The 19,432-nt window shown below is 42.7% G+C and overlaps 1 protein-coding gene across 1 annotated transcript in view; it reads left to right on the top strand.

Annotated features, from left to right (window-relative positions):
- The window catches only part of LARGE1 (LARGE xylosyl- and glucuronyltransferase 1), a 580,120-nt gene that overhangs the window by 541,187 nt on the left and 19,501 nt on the right, over positions 1-19,432 (top strand). The window contains exon 11 of the mRNA XM_089680649.1: positions 13,046-13,201. Within this exon, the coding sequence (XP_089536775.1) occupies positions 13,046-13,201 (156 nt within the window). The remainder of the gene's footprint in view (positions 1-13,045; positions 13,202-19,432) is intronic.

Here is a 19,432-nt window from a genome sequence, read left to right as displayed (position 1 = left end):
TTATTATTGTAATTCCAGAAAGTTGATCAGGATGCAAGCTTATTACTACAGATCCAGGTCATTAATTCTGCAGTGTTTATAGCACAGCATACACAAGGCTCATTTTAGCTGGGTATTTACATACATTGCAGAATAATAAGGTATGAAGGAATACGAGATGACTGCACGGCTCCAATTAGAAGGTGTTTTATTGGTGTTAGGACACCCTGGCACAAAAGAAAATCTGCACTTTTAATGTTAATGCCACCTCTCCCCATTAACAAGCAGACTTATTACACCTAAAGTAGGTTTCACTGCCTTCAGTCTACACTTTATCAGCTAATAAGGGATATTATGCAATTAATAAGCAGCATAATGAAACGCTCAGGCAGGATTAATGAGGGGGAGCATGAATAGTTTCACTCGCAACTTAATAAATAGATATGTGAAATGAAACCCAACCAGTAATTGGATTTCACACAGAGGCTCAGCATGTGTCCCTATGTATTAGATATAAAAGATTTAAAGGGTCAGTCCGCTTATATATGAGCTTTCAGAAAAAATGAGGGTGGAGTCTAGCAGGCCAGTCAAAAAAACTGGCACCTGGAAGAGGCCCATGTGCAAAAAATTCCTGTTCATTTTTGCCAGAAATGATTTGAGCTGAAAACTTCCTGTTCTCTGCCTGAGGAGATAAGGAGGACAAAATGTATTTCTTCAGATTTGTGAAGGCTGAGATCCTCTGTCAAGGTTTTAATTCCTTGTGTGTTCCCATTAGGTTGAATTTCCTTTACTTCCTGTCCTGGTGACAGCTGTCCAAAAGTGAAAGTTGTCAATGGAACATTAGATCAGGGAAAAACATCCAGTAGGGACACCCAGGACTGCTGTTAGAAACCATGGGGCCCCATATAGCCAACCTGACAGGGCCCCTCCCGAAAAAAAACCACACCACTCTGTTTACTATGCTTTATATGCTTTAGTTATAAATGAACACAGCAAGTGATTGGTAGCGATCACTAATTGTGTTCATTCAGGAAAGAAAGGGGTTAGTAAATGTGATATTTACCGGATCCTTCTCCCACTCTCCATCCTGAAGGACTCTATTGTGTGCTTGCCGGTGGAAAAGAGAGGAGGGAAGCCGGCAGCATTGCAGGGGTGAGAGCACACAGGGGGGCCTGTGCAGCAGGGGTGATCGTATGGTGCACATGGAGGTGATGGGTGCGGGGGGGCAATTACTGTAAGCGATCCCCTGTATGGCTCTTTGCAGCAGCTGTAAGGGGAGGAGAGAGAGGAGAAGAAGCCAGCTTTTAACTACTGCAGAGAGAGCCATACAGGGCATCGGTTACAGTAATTTCCTCCACCCGCCGTACTGATCACCCTCCATGCCCACATCCAATTCACCCAGCTGTCTGGACCCCCCCGCTGGCCTGGGCCCTGTACAGGAGGACTGGTGGTACCCCCTTATCCATGGCACTGGGGACACCTAGTCCATTGACAGTTGTCAAAGGCAATGACTAGGGCCAAATACACCGTTCAGGAGTTTAGAGTTCATCCTGCTTGTCCTGATTTGCATTCTTGATACAGGTCACTGGTTTAGAAAATATTGACAGCCAGACTCCTAGCATTCTACTATGATTGCTGCTGACAGACTCATCTACCTTACCAACTGCTCATTATCCGTCTACCTTCTCTGCCAATCCCACAAATAAAATGTAAAATCCTAACACATTCAAACATCACAACTCTGCCTCAGGCTACATCTCCAGTCTTGTTTCAATATATCATCCAAACTGTCCTCTGCTCCTCTTAAAGACCTCCTACTCTCTAACCCGCAGTATCCTCCTCCCAGTCTCGTCTTCGGGATTTCTCCAGAGCCTCTCTCATCCTCTTTAACTTCCTACCCCAATCTGTCTCCTACATTGCATTCCTACTTTGTCTACCGTTAGGCCAGGGGTGCTCAACCTGTGGCCTACAAGTCACTAGTGGCCTTCAGAGCCCTCTCATGTGGCCCTCAAACTCAAACCAGGGAAGCACACTTCTATTATATCCTGCAGGTTTGGTGAGCTTTCTAAAAGTGCACCATACTCACAAGATATAATAGAAGTCTATGGCAAAGTGCAGCTAACCTGCAGGAGAGAGGCAACTATGGGGTAAAATTGAATAGTTGAGACGTGTTTTTACAACACACCCCCAACCACTGGTGTAGTGCCAGGAGCTGCAATGGTGACCCCGCCCCATGCTCAAGGGGGCCCGTATGGCCTCCCTATCACATTCTGTTTTATACTTGGACAGGAGGAGCATCGGGGGCGGCATATACAGGAACCATCCCCTCCATTTTCCTCCTGCAACCGCTGAAAGACAGCTTCTCCTCTTCTCCCTCCCATAGGCATTTTGCAGATACAGGAGGAAAATGTTCATTATGCTATTCAAAATTTGAAATTTGGAACCATTTCATTTAATTGTGGCCCAAGTTAACAAATCACTTAAGTGGCCCTGCCTCTTAAAAAAGGTTGAGCACTGCTGCATTAGGCAATCCCTGAAAACTGGGCTCTACAGGGATGCCTATCCCACCTCCACCTAACTACAGAACTTTTGATTCTTCCATCAGCTCATCCTCCATACTTGCCCCTCCCTATAGAGTGTTAGCTCTTATGGGCAGTGTCCTTCTAACCGTTCTCTTGTATTGTATTGTAACAGTACTGTCCTTTTGTATTGTGCAAACTGTTGATGCTATATAAATTATTATTATTATACAGTATTTATATAGCCCCTCCCTATAGAGTGTTAGCTCTTATGGGCAGCGTCCTTCTAACCGTTCTCTTGTATTGTATTGTAACAGTACTGTCCTTTTGTATTGTGCAAACTGTGGATGTTATACAAGTTATTATTATTATACAGGATTTATATAGCGCCAACAGTTTGCTCAGCACTTTACAATATAACGGGAGACAATACAGCAACAATACAGTTCAATACAGGAGGGATAGGAGGGCCTGATCCTTGGAAATCCTGCATAATAGTTTGTAAAAAGAGTTCAAAAGTAGACCGTAGTGCTGCAAGGCAGGCATGCTCACCACTAGGCCACCATGCCGAAAATGATGTCACCTAATTTAGTCTTGTAACACATTACATAATGCTGTGTCCTATATATACTTAACATGCACAAAAACAATTTCCAAAACATAATTGTCTTCTGACCACATAGAAGCTATTGAAGAAACCTGGGCGTCCTGAAAGTGGAATTGTTTCTGTTTAATGGATGTGTATTGATCTGCAGAGACGTCACACCGTTTTGACACAATTCAAGCCTAAAATACAACAAATCCCATAACAAAAAAACAAAATCAACTTTATAGACATTACTCACCTTGGTAATCGTACCAAATTAAGCAGTTAATGAACCCAAAATGTTTTTTTTGGGTTCAGTTCCCCGTTAAGAGGTGCTGAGACGTTCGTTGTCACCGTCGTGTCACACAGAGAGCGTTCAATGACACATTGGAGACACCTATTTTTCAGCGCTAAGAAGGCAGCCTAATTGCTTTACTAGTTTCTGCCTAAAAGCCTCAAGTAATTACAAGAAGCAGGATGAACAAACACACAAGTACACCATGAACCGTTTCCCTGATCCTGCCAGCTGCGGGGCGCTTTCAGGTGAGTCTGGCACCATCCGCCAACCTCACGGTTTTGGCTCAGCAAGAATAGAAGTCTTAAGCATTGTTCTGTGGCCTTCATTGTGAATCTAGGGAAGACTCCAGTTTAGTGAAAATGCAGAGAAGAGGTAATTACTGCAAGTGGCAATGAATATGGATAATAAATATAAAAATTCCTTTATTGCAATTATATATTCATTGACTCATGAAAAGCATTTTGAAATGCTGCTAGTAGAACTGTCTCAAGGACAGAAAAACAGAAGGTATCTACATATCTACTTGTCTCACTTATATCACAATCCCAAAATGTAAGAAGATGTAAACATCACTAAAATCTAATTCAGGTTTTAGCAAGTTCATTTCAAAGGTTGTTTTCAATTATTTTAAATCTACAGCTCTCATTAAAAAGCCGGCCATACATGGATCGAAATTTGTCCGGCTCAGCATGGGCTGGCTGATATTCGATCCTTGTATGGGCAGGCTGATTGTACCCAAATCGATCCATCGATCAATTTGGGTAAAACCAGACTGTCAGATTTTTTTTATATTGGATTACTGCCAGCCGCTATAGCCACTAGCAGTAGTTACTGTGTTCTTCCAGCCAGGAAGGCATTTCCTGGGTCTGCACACCTGCTGTGTCCATCATGCGAGGTTTCTGTCATCCATGCACTGAGTTCCTGGGTCTTGACACCCACTGTGCCAATTATGAGGGGTTCCCACCATCCCTGCACTGAGTTCCTGGGTACTTACACCTACTGTGCCCATTATGATGGGTTCCTGGGTCTGCACACATGCTGTGCCCATTATGAGGGTTTCCTACCATTCATGCACTGAGTTACTGGGTCTTTACACCTACTGTGCCCATTATGATGGGTTCCCACCATCCATGCATTGAGTTCCTTGGTCCTTACACCTACTGTGTCCATTATGAGGGGTTCCCACCATCTATGCACTGAGTTTCTGGGTCTTTACACCTGCTGTGTCCATTATGTAGGGTTCCTACCATCCATGCAGTGGGTTAATGGGTCTTTACACCTGCTGTGTCCATTATGAAGGGTTCCTACCATCCATGCTCTCAGTTCCTGGGTCTTTACACCTGCTGTGCCCATTATGATGGGTTCCCACCAATCTTGCATTGAGTTCCTGGGTCTGCACACCTGCTGTGCCCATTATGATGGGTTCCCACCAATCTTGCATTGAGTTCCTGGGTCTGCACACCTACTGTGCCCATTATGCGGGGTTCCCACCATCCGTGCACTAAGTTCCTGGGTCCTTACACCTACTGTGTCCATTATGTGGGGTTCCTTTCATCCGTGCACTGAGTTCCTGGGTCCTTACACCTACTCTGTCCATTATAAGGGGTTCCCACCATCCGTGCAATGAGTTCCTGGGTCCTTACACTGTGTCCATTATGTGGGGTTCCCACCATCCGTGCACTGAGTTCCTGGGTCCTTACACCTACTCTGTCCATTATAAGGGGTTCCCACCATCCATGCACTGAGTTTCTGGGCCTTTACACCTGCTGTGTCCATTATGAATGGTTCCTACCATCCATGCAGTGAGTTCCTGGGTCTGCACACCTACTGTGCCCATTATGCAGGGTTCCCACCATCCGTGCACTGAGTTCCTGGGTCCTTACACCTACTGTGTCCATTATGTGGGGTTCCTACCATCCGTGCACTGAGTTCCTGGGTCCTTACACCTACTCTGTCCATTATAAGGGGTTCCCACCATCCATGCACTGAGTTTCTGGGCCTTTACACCTGCTGTGTCCATTATGAATGGTTCCTACCATCCATGCAGTGAGTTCATGGGTCTTTACACCTGCTGTGCCCCTTATGAGGGTTCCCACCATCCCTGCTGGATTTTGTATGTATTTTACATTATAGAGAAAATAAAAAGGGGAGCTAGAATACACAAAGGTGGGCAGAACACACAAAACTCCAAGATGGGTGGGAATTATGGCAGGGAAGTATAGACCTATAACAAGCTAGGAGCTGCTTTGCTTTAGATACACTTTAACGGCAGCATTGCCATAGGTTAACACACATTGCACGCCACTCTGCCTGCATCTGCTGGTATCCTGTTAATCACGCACTGTACAGCGTGTTCTTTGAAGAAAGTGATAATGCCCATTGTACAAGGTAGAGGAGCACTTGTTAAGTAGAATCTTGTATCTTGTCAAGTTTTCAGTATGTTTTTTATAAGCAAAACAGAAATTTTCTCTGTACAGAAACAACAGAGGTCTCAAGAAACCAGCTATCGAAAAAGTCAGATAGTGTGAAACCCAGCCACGCAATTCCTGGAACACTCGGCATACTCAATTTTTTTTTTTTCAGTCGAACATTTGACCGACCATCAGCTTGTACTAATTACAAGCCATCAATACAGGCTGCCAAGAGCTGACTGATCAAATAACCACGTTCAATCAAACTCCTCTCGGCTTCCAGCCATGAAGAGGTTAAATGACTTTAATTTTCTTGGTCAAACAGCCCAAATCTCTCCGATTCCAGTCTTGCAGCTTGAGGTTGACAGCTCTGTATAATAGTGACTTACAGATAAATGAGGGAGATTTGAAGGTTAGTTGAATTTCTTTTTTCAAGATTCAGGGGAACGTGTGCCGTACAGGGAGCGCTTCTGCCATCCAGAGGCCTGACGTATTATGACAGCCAATGTTTTTGCTTTGTAGCAGCTCGAAAGCCCACAGTTCTGTTGTATGTTGGAAAATCTTTTTTTCTTTACAAATAAAAAGCCACCTAAATAAATGAAAGTGAATTTTACCTCGCTTCAGCCTTCATTCACATTGACGCATGAGACATCACCAAGTGTCTTTAAATGTGCAATGTTTTACAAGGATCTCCTTGAATTGACAGGAATGACACTTGCAGATCAAGGCATCCGAAAAGCCTGCATGGTGGGCCTGTAACTTAAATACAGAATATATATAAGAACTTGTTGGTTTCAGCATTGCTGAGACCTTGTTCACACAGGCTTCATCTTGTCTAGGAGCAGTGTGTACAGCTATGAAATGAAAAGATTTGCAAAGATCTGAGTAAACTTTAGTCAGCTTAGTTGAACCTTTAAAGAGGCCCTGTCACCAACGTAAAACATCTGCGCAGCCTTTTCTAAGCGGTTCTGGATTTACACACCTGCTGTGCCCATTATGAGGGGTTCCCACCATCCCTGTGCTGAGATCCTGGGTCTGCACGCCTGCTGTGCACATTATAAAGGGTTCCCACCATCCCTGTGATGAGTTCCTGGGTCTGCACACCTGCTGTGCACATTATGAAGGGTTCCCACCATCCCTGTGCTGAGTTCCTGGGTCTGCACACCTGCTGTGCACATTATTAGGGGTTCCCACCACCCTGCAGAGAATAACAGAGGAAAGTGTTTTAAATGCTTATTTGCAGTATTTTTCCTTTCCATTAACAATATTTATTTGCAGTATACCTTTCAACTTTCTAAAAAAAAAATATTACTACAATCTGAGTCAGTTCCCTAGCATAGCCCTCTGCTCTTCTGAGAGTGTCTAATTACTGCCTGCAGTGACCTTCCTCTGTCCTTTACTCTACATAACTATATAATGTAGTTGCCAGAAGAGGAGTGAAGAGGAATAATATAGTGTCACCTGAGTGACGGCTCTAAGTCTGATGGGGCTGCTGACATCACATTCCAGATGATGGCATCCAACAGACATCTTAGGACCTTTGGATGTCTACACAAGGGAGGCCTTTACAGGTACAGAACATGCCATCCCCTTCAATATAGAAGTCTGCAAGCGGGTGGGTGGGGCTCTGGGGATCCCTTTCCTTTCCTGCTTGAGTTATGCGGAGTGGTCTTATGGTGCCTTTCAAACTCACCGGGACTTTGATTTTGAGACACTTTTTCTAGTTAGCTTAGTAGTCCGTTACTACACGTGGAATGCACGGTGTCAGGTTTCCATTCGCAAAGAAGTCCTTCCTGTTGATGTGGTGAACAACATTCTGGGTGAGGTTGGGAAGATTCGGCATCTTGAGAAGGACGGGTAGTGGCTGGGAGCCTGGATAAAGGCGTGGAGGAATGTCAGGTCCCTGTAGCTGCTTTCTGTCAGGCTCTGGGGGCGTGGCTTCTCTTTCTGTCCTCTCACGTCCCCTAGATTTTTGTAAGATCAGATTTTTTAAAAAAGGCTGCATGCATGGCATAAATGTTTAATTGTTTCTTAGCCTCAGGGGGTGTTTCAGTGATGGTCGGGTTTTCTGAGATGCAATATAAAGATGATAATAATAGGAAAATAATAGGAAAATTTGATTTGTTTTGTTTGTTTTTCCCGGCAAAAAAAATCCGTTCCTGTTTTCTATGCTGAAGTGAGCTATTTTTGTTTAATTGTATATACGTATTTATTTTATTTATTCTGCATATATGTAAATATGTTTATTATTTTGTTTGTAAGATTTATAATAAACAAAAACTTACAGGTACAGAACATGCCTGAAATATGTTAAAGTGTTACTAAACCCACAACAGTAAAATCAGTCTGTATATGCAGTAAAGCATGCGTGTTATACTTATTGTGGAACCTAAGGGGTTAATCCTCTGCATTGTGTAAAAAGGCTGTTTGATCCTGTCTTCTCTGATCCTCCCCTTCTTTCACTGTCCCCAATCCATACTTTTTTTTTTCTTTGGGAGGGTGCATGTGATCAGCACAGGGCCAATCAGCACTGCCCAGACAGAGGGTCAGGGGTTATGCAGCTTTGTAGGACAGGCAGAGCAGAAAACTCCTACAAGCTTTAACCAGTGCTCTGCTGGGCACTGATAGAAGTCACACGACTGCTATATACTGTTTATGAGAAAAGGTATTTAGCAGTTTATTTTTACTAAAATAGTTTCATTTCCATGTTGTGTGTACTGTGGGAGAGCGGATATAGTGAATGCAGGGTCCTGGGTTTAGTAACACCTTAAATGCACATATAAGCCTGTGGTAAGATTGTTCGGGGAGGTTAAACTCAGATCTTAAAGTGACACTAATAATTGCAACCCTGATCCTCCTATTCTTGGGGCCCTGCCGACACTCCTGGACCCTCGCCCCTGCTGAGTGCCCCCCGAGCTGCCTCTGTGTCTATGAGACACAGAGTGCGACTTGCCTCCCCCTCCCTCCCCGACTCCAGCTGCCAATGAGAAGGCAGTGTTCCAGCCAATGAGAAAGGAGAGCCCCAGGAGAGCCGCTTATATCATGCACAGCTTGTTTAAAGTGACAGCACTCACGCTAACATCTGTGTTTAACCTCCTTACATTTGATTTGAAGTATTCTTTAAAGGCTCAAACAAAGCTGCTTGAAGCATGCAGAAAGCCTAAGCTTGCTGTACACACTGTGCTTATACAAGTTGAAGCCAGTGTGTACAAGGCATGCTTGAACACATAGGCTTCAGCTTCTATGAGATCAGTGACTACAGCAAGCTCTTACAAAACATTTGCACAGATTTCAGCCAAACGTAAGCAGCTGACCCAATGCGGTGCAACCTGCTGCAAATACCGTACTTAAATGACTTGCATTCGGTGGTGATACTGCCAGCAGAATGTGACATGCCATATTTTGCATGAGGGCGGCACAGTGTCTTAGTGGTTAGCACGTCTGCCATGAAGTAAATGGGTGATGGGTTCGATTCCCAACCATGGTGCCTCCTGCATGGAGTTTGCATGTTCTCCCTGTGCTTGCGTGGGTTTCCTCCGGGTACTCTGGTTTCCTCCCACACTCTAAAGACCTGCTGGTAGGTTAATTGGCTCCTGTCTAAATTGTCCTAGTTTCATCCCTGGCTATGTGGGATCTCCTGCATGGTAGGGGTTGGGGAAAGACCTGGCAACCTACCCTGTAAAATAATTGCTAAGAGAATTCATGGAAAAAGTTGCTTATGAGTGACAGTCCATGCAATCGCCAAGGGTCAGATACGACTGAATGGATAGCTAGATAGATTTTGCATGAGTGGCTGCACCATGAGTGGCTGCATGCCCTTGCTTAGGTGAGTGGTTAGGAGGTGGTAAATCTGTGCTTCAACATCCTGCATTTACCACCCTCTGGATGCCCCATGTGAATAAGCCCTTGAATTTCTATGTTGCTCACAGTTCCACTATCATTGTGACAGTGATTGTCAGACAGCAGGTTCATTTCAGAAAGAGCAGTGCTGATCCGAAAGAGCTTGTAGATCACGGCACTGCTGGCTGAGCACATTCTCTGCCACATCATTATTCTAATTGTAGCGGAAACCTTCCCAAAGTCCTGCATTGGAATCTGTCCCAGGTGCTCCCCGCGCAGGCCCTAGCAATTGATCACAAGACAAGCATCTCTATCTTCCTCCTTGCCAAGATGTCATTGCATCCCATAAAATTCCGTGCAGCAGGACCATTTGGCTCGAGTCAGCAAAGGGGGATAGCAGAACAATCGAGTGTAACAAGTCGAATGTGCAAAATATCCCTTAATGACATAACAGCTGAATTCTACTTACAGAAAGGTTATTCTGTATTATGCAGGAAATGCAGCTCCTTGACTATAGATGTAATCACAGTGCAAGACAAGGAGTCACCTTCTACAACTACACCTTCTACAACTACACCATCGACCATTTACTCCAACATGAAAGAGGTCTTACTTGCCTCCACGTTCCTTATTCCTCATCCTTATTGTATTTCTTTATGAATTTCTAACAAACATAGCACCATAAAGTAACATTTTTGAAAATAAGAACTACCTGAAAGCGTTGGTACATACACAATACAATTTTCTGTTCAATTTCTGCCTAATTTCCTTTAGATTTACCTTCAGCTATGTAGTACAAGGGCCTGCATAATTGGATACAACTGAAAGTGTTGTTCAGGTTTGACTTCATATTATATGGTTTTTGGTAAATCTAAAGCAATTTTCTAGAAAATTGTATAATGTATGGCCGGTCTAACAGTGAAAATGTCACAGCGATTTCATGAATGTGGTGCAAGGTTTCTGACTAATAAAACCACACTGCTCAAAAATGAGTTGTTATTGAATCGCCCCCAATGTCTTAGGCTGGCCATTTGCTATGCAATTTTCTTAGTTTTCTGACCAATTTCTGCCCAATTTCCTTTAGATTTACCTTCCACTATGTAGTGCAAGGGCCTGCCTAATTGGATACAATTATTATAGTATTATTATTATACAGGATTTATATAGCGCCAACGATTTGCTCAGCGCTGTACATTATAATGGGAGACAGTACACAAGACAGTACAGTAACAATACAATGCACGAGGGGTTCAAGGGCCCTGCTCCTTGGAGGTTACTTGAAAGTGTTGTTTATGTTTGACCTCATATTGTATGGTTTTTGGTAAATCTAAAGCAAAAATCTCTGGAAAATTGTATAATGTGTGGCCAGCCTTAGGCTGGCCATACATTATACAATTTTCTTGAGGTTTTTGCTGGTGGTTCAGCATTAAGCCTGGGTTCAACTACATGCGGCTCCGTATATCGCATGTGATTCCCACAGGAACCGCAGCGCATTCCTGTGCAAATAACATGCGATTTGTGTGTAGTGCGATTGGAGCCATACATTTTGTATGGCTCTATTCGCATCGCACCCGCACCAAAAATGGGCAGGACCCTTTTTTGGGTCTGCACTACTGTAGAATTGGATTGCATGGGTATTCACACCCATGCGATCTGATTGTTCACATTGCACAGCATTTTGCGGACCGCTTTCGGGGTGTTGTTAACATACACACCCGCAGCGGTTCGCATGAACGGGGTGCGATTCTGATGCGGAATTCGCACTGAAAATGCTATGAATTCCGTACCGCATCAGAATGAACCAGGGCTAAGTGATGACATCAGTGAAAGGGTTGCTGACAAGAGCAGCTTTGAAGAACCATGCATTGCAACTGAAATCAGCAGGGAGGGAAGACCATAGGGCCATGGATTAATGTAACTATTGAAATTTGGATCACTTTTCAGAGGCATTTGAAAGGTGATGAGGAAGTGATATGTTGCCTCCACAACCGCCTGTTTTCACCCCATAAATGCTGCACTAAAACTGCACAAATGCAATGAATTGAATTCATCCAAAGTGGCAGAGGGTTTAATTTCTGCGGCGTCCACAAAATATCAAGGCCACAGCATGTGTACACCCCCAACTGTTGCCTTCGCAGCATGGGGGGGAGCAGGATGATGCGGCCGTGAAAGCTAGCTAGGGAAGAAGATCCCCCACTAGCAGTCACAATGGGGGGATCGGGGAATGCAAGGGCCGATCGTACAGTAACATGTTACACCCTGAATAAGGGCGTATCAGGTAACATGATACAAAAGGTGAACATGTCTTTTAACCACCTCCCGTCTGGCCCATGTATATAAACGGTCGGACGGTGGCAGTGCAGGGTTGGGTAGCCATTTATAAACGGCCTCCCCGCACCCTGCTTGTGCATGCTCCCTGGAAGCACGCAGCACCGCGATCCGGTGCCCGCTGTGTCTTCCGGACACAGTGGAACACTGATCGTCATACGGGACCTCTGTGCGAGGTCCCGATCATGTGATCACTGATTGGTCAATCAGTGATCACATGCAGAGTAGTAAGCAAGATGTCACTTCTGACATCATTGCTTACTACGTGTGAAATCTGTGAATGATCACAGAGATCACATGGTACAAGGCTATTCACAACAGCCTTGTACTATGTGACAAGCTGTGACCAATCACAGCTCACACAGTAGTTCTCAATGGCTGCAAGAATGCAGCTAGAGAGAAGGAGGAATGATTGCTTTTACAGCCTTTATGGGTATAAAAGCAATCAGTGTAAAAAACTGCTAGGGTGACAGTATGTAAAAAAAATAAAAAATAATATAAAAAAATATAAAAAAAATTACAAAAAAATGTTTAAAAATTATAATTTTTGGTTATAAACTAATTTGGGTTATTTTTTTCTTTTACTAAAAATATAATGGAATACATTTTGGCCAAGATTTATGATGAAATACTATTTATTTGCAAAATTTTATAAGAAAAACACTTTTTTTCAAAATTTTTGGACTTTTTCATTTACATAGCAAAAAAAAATAAAAATCCCAGTGGTCAATGAATTCCACCAAAATAAAGCTTTATCTGTCTCCAACAAATGCTAAAAAAATTCATATGGGTACAGTGTTGCATGACCACGCAATTGTCATGCAAAGTGTGATAGCACTGAAAGCTGAAAATTGGCCTGGACAGGAAGGGGGTAAAAGTGTCCGGACTGGAAGTGGTTGAAAAATGTCAATCAAAATGTGCTGAAACAGAAACTCTTGCTGGTCACCCATAAATAGGATTCATTTTGTGTATGTGTGGCGTGGAGAAAGTATGCTATCGGTTTATGGTGCACACTTATGAATGCTCAGCTAGGGACAAGCAGCATCGTGCCTGCAGTTCTTGAGTTTTCATTTTACTGTCACAGGTCATCCACTGGAACTCTCCGAAAAAGCTACGGGTGAAAAACAAGCATGTGGAGTTCTTCCGCAACCTCTACCTGACCTTCCTGGAGTATGACGGGAACCTCCTGCGGAGGGAGCTCTTCGGCTGCCCCAGTGAAGCTGATGTCAACAGCGAAAATGTAAGTAGAAATTTAAATTGAAAGTCAGATGTGTAACTATAACAGGATTTTAATATACCCTCCTTTCCTGGCGACATATCTCTGGAGCAGCTGCCAGTGGCAACTGTCTCAATATGCGTCAATGATTTTTATTAAAAATGCTCCCTCCCCCCTCCTAACAGCTATGCTGGCTAACCTGTGTAAGAAAGATGTATACTTACCTATTTTCAGCCAGTCACGTGATCCAACTCCCCGGTGTCAGCCTGCGGTGGCTGCAGGGGAGAGGGGGATGTGCCAACAGTCAACAATCCCATGCATTACCAGTTGTTGACGAGTATTCTCTCTTTTCCCCCGCAGCTGCCGCTGGTTGACACAGGGGGGATCACATCACTGATTAACCAGCATACAGTAGGTGTTGGGAAAGGGGTGAGGGAGCATTTTTAAAATTAGTTAGGTTTTGTCAGAAATTCTACTTTATTTATATTTCTTAACCCTTTGAGGACCGTAAGATTTTGAAACGCCAAAAGAATCAATTTTTTTGTTTTTAAAGTTCGTACACTTCAGTTGCTGTAACTAAGCCATTTCATGAAATAATTGGCAAAAAGCTAGATCCATTTGTTGTTTGTTGATAAGAACTAATATTTTGACTCAAACCAAAAAAAAAAAGAGTTTTAAGTTCTTAATCAGATGATACACGCAATTAAAAACATGGGACAAATACGTCCCTTGGTCCTCAAAGGGTTTTCAACACTATACCTGTTTGTTTGGGAGAATGGTGAGGTATCTACCTTGGGTGTGATCAATAATATATCATGCTGTGGGGTTGCAGGCATTCCGTTGAATAGGCTGCTGTGCCTGTGTTTTCTGTTGGGAAAAGGTCCCTGCACCTTTTTTCAAAATGCGGCCGCACGTAAATTGCACCATGTGATTTACATTTGCAGGAAACTGTACTGCATTTTTCAGTGCATGGGGGTGCCATTAAGTGTTAAAGAATATGTAAACCCAACATTTAATTTACCTATGTGCCTGCTGTACCATGTACTTGCATGAAAAAATATCCTGTTCTCTTTTTATTGCTTCCTTTGTGTGAAATCCCTGGTGTTCCTGCCAGTCCCTCTGGTTTCCTAGTAAAAACTGATCACACTAGGCAGGAGAGCACATCATGGTCAGTATTCAGCCTGCTGTTCTTCAAAGATCAGACTTGTCCTGACACACCTTCCTACCCTGCACAGCCTTTCACTGGGAAATTCAGTGTACTGCTGTTTCTCCTCCCTCAGCTCTGATGCAGCTGAGAGGGAATGTGATGCGCTATAAAAAAAAAAAAGAGGTAAAAGGTATTTGTAATATTTTTTACATCTATAAACATTTTTTTATTCATTTTAAACTGAATTCGTTGTTTCACAAGGTGAGTGTTTACATATACTTTAAGCTCATCACTACCCCTTATCTCCACCCTTTCCTTTTCAATCTACTCCTCTTCTGTGCTACTTAGTCTTTTCCTATTCCAGCTCTCATTACCTGCAATATGTTAGGTCATCAGCACCGTGCAGAAAATACTGTATAATTAATTCCAACTTCTTTTAACTCTGGCTTGTTATCTAATCTAATAAGGTTTTCGCTGAGAAGACACTCTAAGATTTGCAGCTGCATTAGGTATACAAGGTTAATAGGGAAATTTGGGAATAATAGGTAGCAGGTAATGGTTCAAACTTTTGTTAGGAAGGGAAGTGTGTTTGTATGATACAAGAACCTAAAACAAATAAATTCTGGACTTGATAGGTTAGGTTTTTGCCTTTTTTTTTTCTTCCTGCACACCCGGCAATAAAAACTCAACAGGGGTTCCAACTCTTCCACACTTTAACTAAAGAAAACATTTTGCCTTAATATACACTTAGAAATGCAATTTAGCATTTCGTTATTACAGGCCATTCACTGGCCATGCCACTGCCAGCATTATTCTGAAGGTGAGAATGCCCGAGTATCCATCTTAATGATATTCCTCTGCTGTAACAATTTAATTAAGCAGCGCTTGTAGCTGATCACATTTGTCTCTCAGGTTGCCCCGAACATGCTGTGAATTTCCTGCCACTGTCCAGCCCCCCCGAGGCCATCAGACAAATCTCTGCCTTAACAAATGCACCTTCTGACCAGCTGCAACGTCTGAAATTTTATTACACAAAGACGGAGTCGAGTCTGCATGATGCCATCTGCTTGCCATGCCCCCCCCCCCCCCCGGCATCTCAGCAACATGGCAAGAATGCATATTCATGACAGGGTGATTTTATACTCTGCTTCCTGTCGCTGTGCGCAGCAGACGGGGCACCGCGCACAACGCACAGCTGATCAAGAACTATTCAGTCTAAATTAATCTGTCCATGAACTGGGACACATTTGCCAATGTTGTTAAAAACTGCTTAAGCTATTGCCTGTAATCAAACCTATACAGTATACTAACTACCGATAATCCCCTGTACACCTGCAATAGGGTCAGGGACACACATTTATTTTGTGCACAGTGCTGATGACCTAACATATTGCAGGTACTGGGAGCTGGAATGGGAAAAGACTAGTCAACACAGAATAAAAGTAGATTGAAAGTGGAATGGGTGAAGGTGAGGGGTAATGATGTGCTTGAGGTTCCATCTGAACACAAGTTGTGATTGAACATTTTACCTGTTCGGCTCCCGAGCATGAACTCCTGAGTATTGCTACCGCTGTTATACATAACAGCTTCCTGCTATCAGGGGTTGGTAAGGACACTGAGTCTTTAAAAATCAGTGACATCTACAGCCCCATTCATTTACCTGGCCAGGAATCCATGTAAGCAAAGGGCAAGGCTGACCATGTAAGCAAAGGAGCCAGGGATAGTTTTAAAAAAAGTGGTATGCAATCGATATAGGGAAGGCTTTTTGATTCTGTTTCTTGGCAATACATGAACTCAGTTCTGACAGTCCTAGGGTTCAACCCTATTTTCAGAAATTGGACTGAGATCTTATATAAATCTAAATAAAGTTGGGGGGCTGTTTGTTCAGCCTCCTTCCTATTGGTAGAAGCATGAGACAGGGCCGCCTGCTCTCACTAGCCCTTTTTGCTGTGGTCACGGAGCCCCTAGCCACCGCCTTGAGAGCATTTGTTAACATAGCGGGGCTTCATGTGGCTACCATTACTGAAAAAGTGTTTCTCTGCAGATAATTTAGTCCTTTTCCTAAATGACCCCAATACCTCATTGCCAGAAACTCTTTATCTCCTTTCCCATTTTGCTACTGTGTCGGGCCTTCAAGTGAATTGGGAAAAGTCTGTAATCCTACCCACTGGTTCCGGAATGAGTTTGGCTGCTTATAAAGCTCCCCATCAATGGACAGATTCTCTTAAGTACCTTGGTATCAGTATGTCCCCTGATATTCAACAGTACTGCTCTCTGAATCTCAACCCTCTTCTCGCAACCATGAAGCAAATGCTAAAGGCATGGAGTAGCCTGCCTTTGTCGCTGATTGGTAGAATCAATCTAGTCAAAATGAAAATCCTACCAGGCCTCTTATATGTCCTTCATCATTCCCTAGTATGGATCCCAAAATCGGTTTTCCAATAATTAAACTCCCACTTATCCACTTTCCTGTGAGGGATGTATTCTCCTAGGTTTCGCATGGAAATTCTCTGTAGATCTTGAACTCATGGAGGCTTGGCATGCCCTGATTTGCACTTTTACTACCTAGCTGCCCTCCTCTCCCTTGCCCACTACTGGTTAATCTCAGATGATTCAAATGAGGCAGTTGTGATAGAAGCGGCTTCCCTTGGTTCATATGAGGCCCTTCACCATCTTGGCCTTAAGTCTCCCCACTCCCTCACCCATTCAATGGTTAGAGCTTTGCTATTGGCTAATCCAAAATGGAATAATACTATGCCCTGCTGATCCCGTTCTACTCCACTATGGCTTTTTCCCATGTTATCTGAATTTCCGACTGTGCTCCATTTGGGCTGTTAGAGGTATCAAAACTTTGGAGAACATTTGTGACTCACAGATCCGCCATGCCTATTCTTAGCCGTTTGGGGGTCTCCACCTACCTTACTCTCCTCCCCCTTGGAGGAACTGCCGAGAGATCCTGATCTTCCCAAACCACTCTCTAATATCTATAAAGCCCTCCAACCTTCTGTACATACAAGATTGGAGTCCCTGAACTCTAAATGACAGCAGGAGGTTTCAGACCTGGATGATGAAGTTTGGTCAGAGGCTTGGGAATACCCTTTCCTTCAACTAGTATCGGCAAGGAATCGACAGATTCAATTCAAGCTTTTACATATAATCTACCTTTTGCACCCAAGACTTCATAGAATTTATCCGAGTATTTCCCCTACCTGTTGGCGTTGTAGGAAGGAATTGGCTATTTATATTCACATGCTTTGGGCGTGTCCTCATCTTTACCAATATTAGACTGCTGTAGTACAGTTTATTATCCATCTTACCACTATTCCTGTTCAAGTACAATCTCGAGTTTGCCTTTTAGGCTTGGTAGAACCACTAGCTAATTCCTGGCAACCAGAACTCTACTTGGCCTTCTCTTGTTTTATGCAAGAAAGATGATTATTATGAAATGGAAAGCATCTTTGGTGCTGTCCATAGATTACTCGCGCTTTCTAATTCACTCCCCCTTCCAAAAAAAAATCTATACCAGACCCAAATGGATTTTAAAGGGGAACCCCAAGCAAAAAATCAGGAAAAAAAGTGTGAGGTCCATCCCAAAAATTCATGCCAGGCGAACGGGGACTATTGAAATATATAAGTACCCCTATGAATTCACAAAAAAATTGTAAACAGTAAAAAGACACACATGGAGTTTTTTACAAATTCTCATTAAGATCTGCTTCTGGCATAGATGAAGGGAATCCCCAGCCGCTTTGTTTACAAACAAAATAAAGGGCCGGGAACTGTCATTTTTCTGACAATTTAAACACACTTTTTTCTTTGAAAATGTCAGTTTTGCTGAAGCGTATAAGTTGTATAAATCGAAAAGTTGTGCTATTTCACAGGCAGAGTTGGGGCACCCCCAAACATGTTATTTATTGCAATTTAGCATTTGTAATGTTACACTTTAAGCATTATGAAAATTGCTGCTTCTTGCCAAACAAACTTTTTTTTTTTTTGCTTTAGTGGATGTGACTTCCAGGCAAACAGTCTAATGCAGAGATTAAATGTTTTACATGCAAAAAGATTGGATTTCAGTCTGTCCAGTCTTGAGATAAAAACTTCATTTGTGTACAGTGTTGCATGACCAAGCAATTGCCAATTAAAGTAGCACCGTGTTGAATAGCAAAAAATGCCCTGGTCATGAATGGGGTAAAACCTTCCAAAGGTCAAGTGATTAAAAATAGAAATAAACATAATGTTTTTAGTAATAAACAATCTCAATGCATTTTATTGCTAAAATTATTGTGGGTTTTTTTTTACAATTGGCTATAGCCTAATAGTTTTTATTAAAGTTTTCTATTTACTAAGAATTTGCCCAATATATAAATTTATTTTAAATATAAATGGGTGAATTTTAATATGATTTGAACTATTTTAGGAATGTATATGTTTACAGCCATTTCTCTGTTTTTTTATAGCCCTGGAAAAAAGGGGATATATTTAAAGTTGAACTCCAGGATAGTTAGCAATTCTGACCATAAGTCCCTGCTACTCAGTCAATTAAAAACCTTTTTTTAATTCCACAGTTTATGAAAAAAGTACGGTACCTTTTGTGAATGCATGAGATCATCAGTTTTATTCATAAATTGCAGCTGTTCCTAGACAACCAAAGGAGGAATCATCATGCAAAGAGAATTGTAGTTTTCAATGGGCATGATTGTGGTTGGGTTGGTGATTTGGACAGCCTACAGGACTCATGGTGGGTGCAACAGCCTAGAAGATTCCTGGCTTGTTGATCAAATAACACCATGAGAGTGGTCAGTTCAGACACCTGGATCTTCCCACTACAGTGAGCATCAATGTAGTTATGTACAAATAATAAAACAAAAAAGAGAGAGAGCGCCACTCTGAGTGTAGCATTTATTGAAATTTTTTTTTTTAAATTAAAACCAATATTGCACTCTCATATTCATTGGTTTAAAGCCGAATTGATAAAAAAGCTCCAGTAGGTGGCATCCTCCTCTGCTTCAGTAGGTGGCAGCCTTCCTGGTGAATAATGGTGTGGCGGGAGTAAAAACTGCTGGTCTTGCCGAAAAAATGAGTCAACTAGTGACTTCTTAGTGTCTGGT

The sequence above is a fragment of the Staurois parvus genome, unplaced genomic scaffold (genome assembly GCF_062004578.1).
Source record: "Staurois parvus isolate SC_StPar_1 unplaced genomic scaffold, SC_StPar_1.0 ptg000249l, whole genome shotgun sequence".
NCBI lineage: Eukaryota > Metazoa > Chordata > Amphibia > Anura > Ranidae > Staurois > Staurois parvus.
The sequence above is the reverse complement of the archived record's forward strand: the minus strand, read 5'-3'. Positions and strand labels throughout refer to the sequence as shown.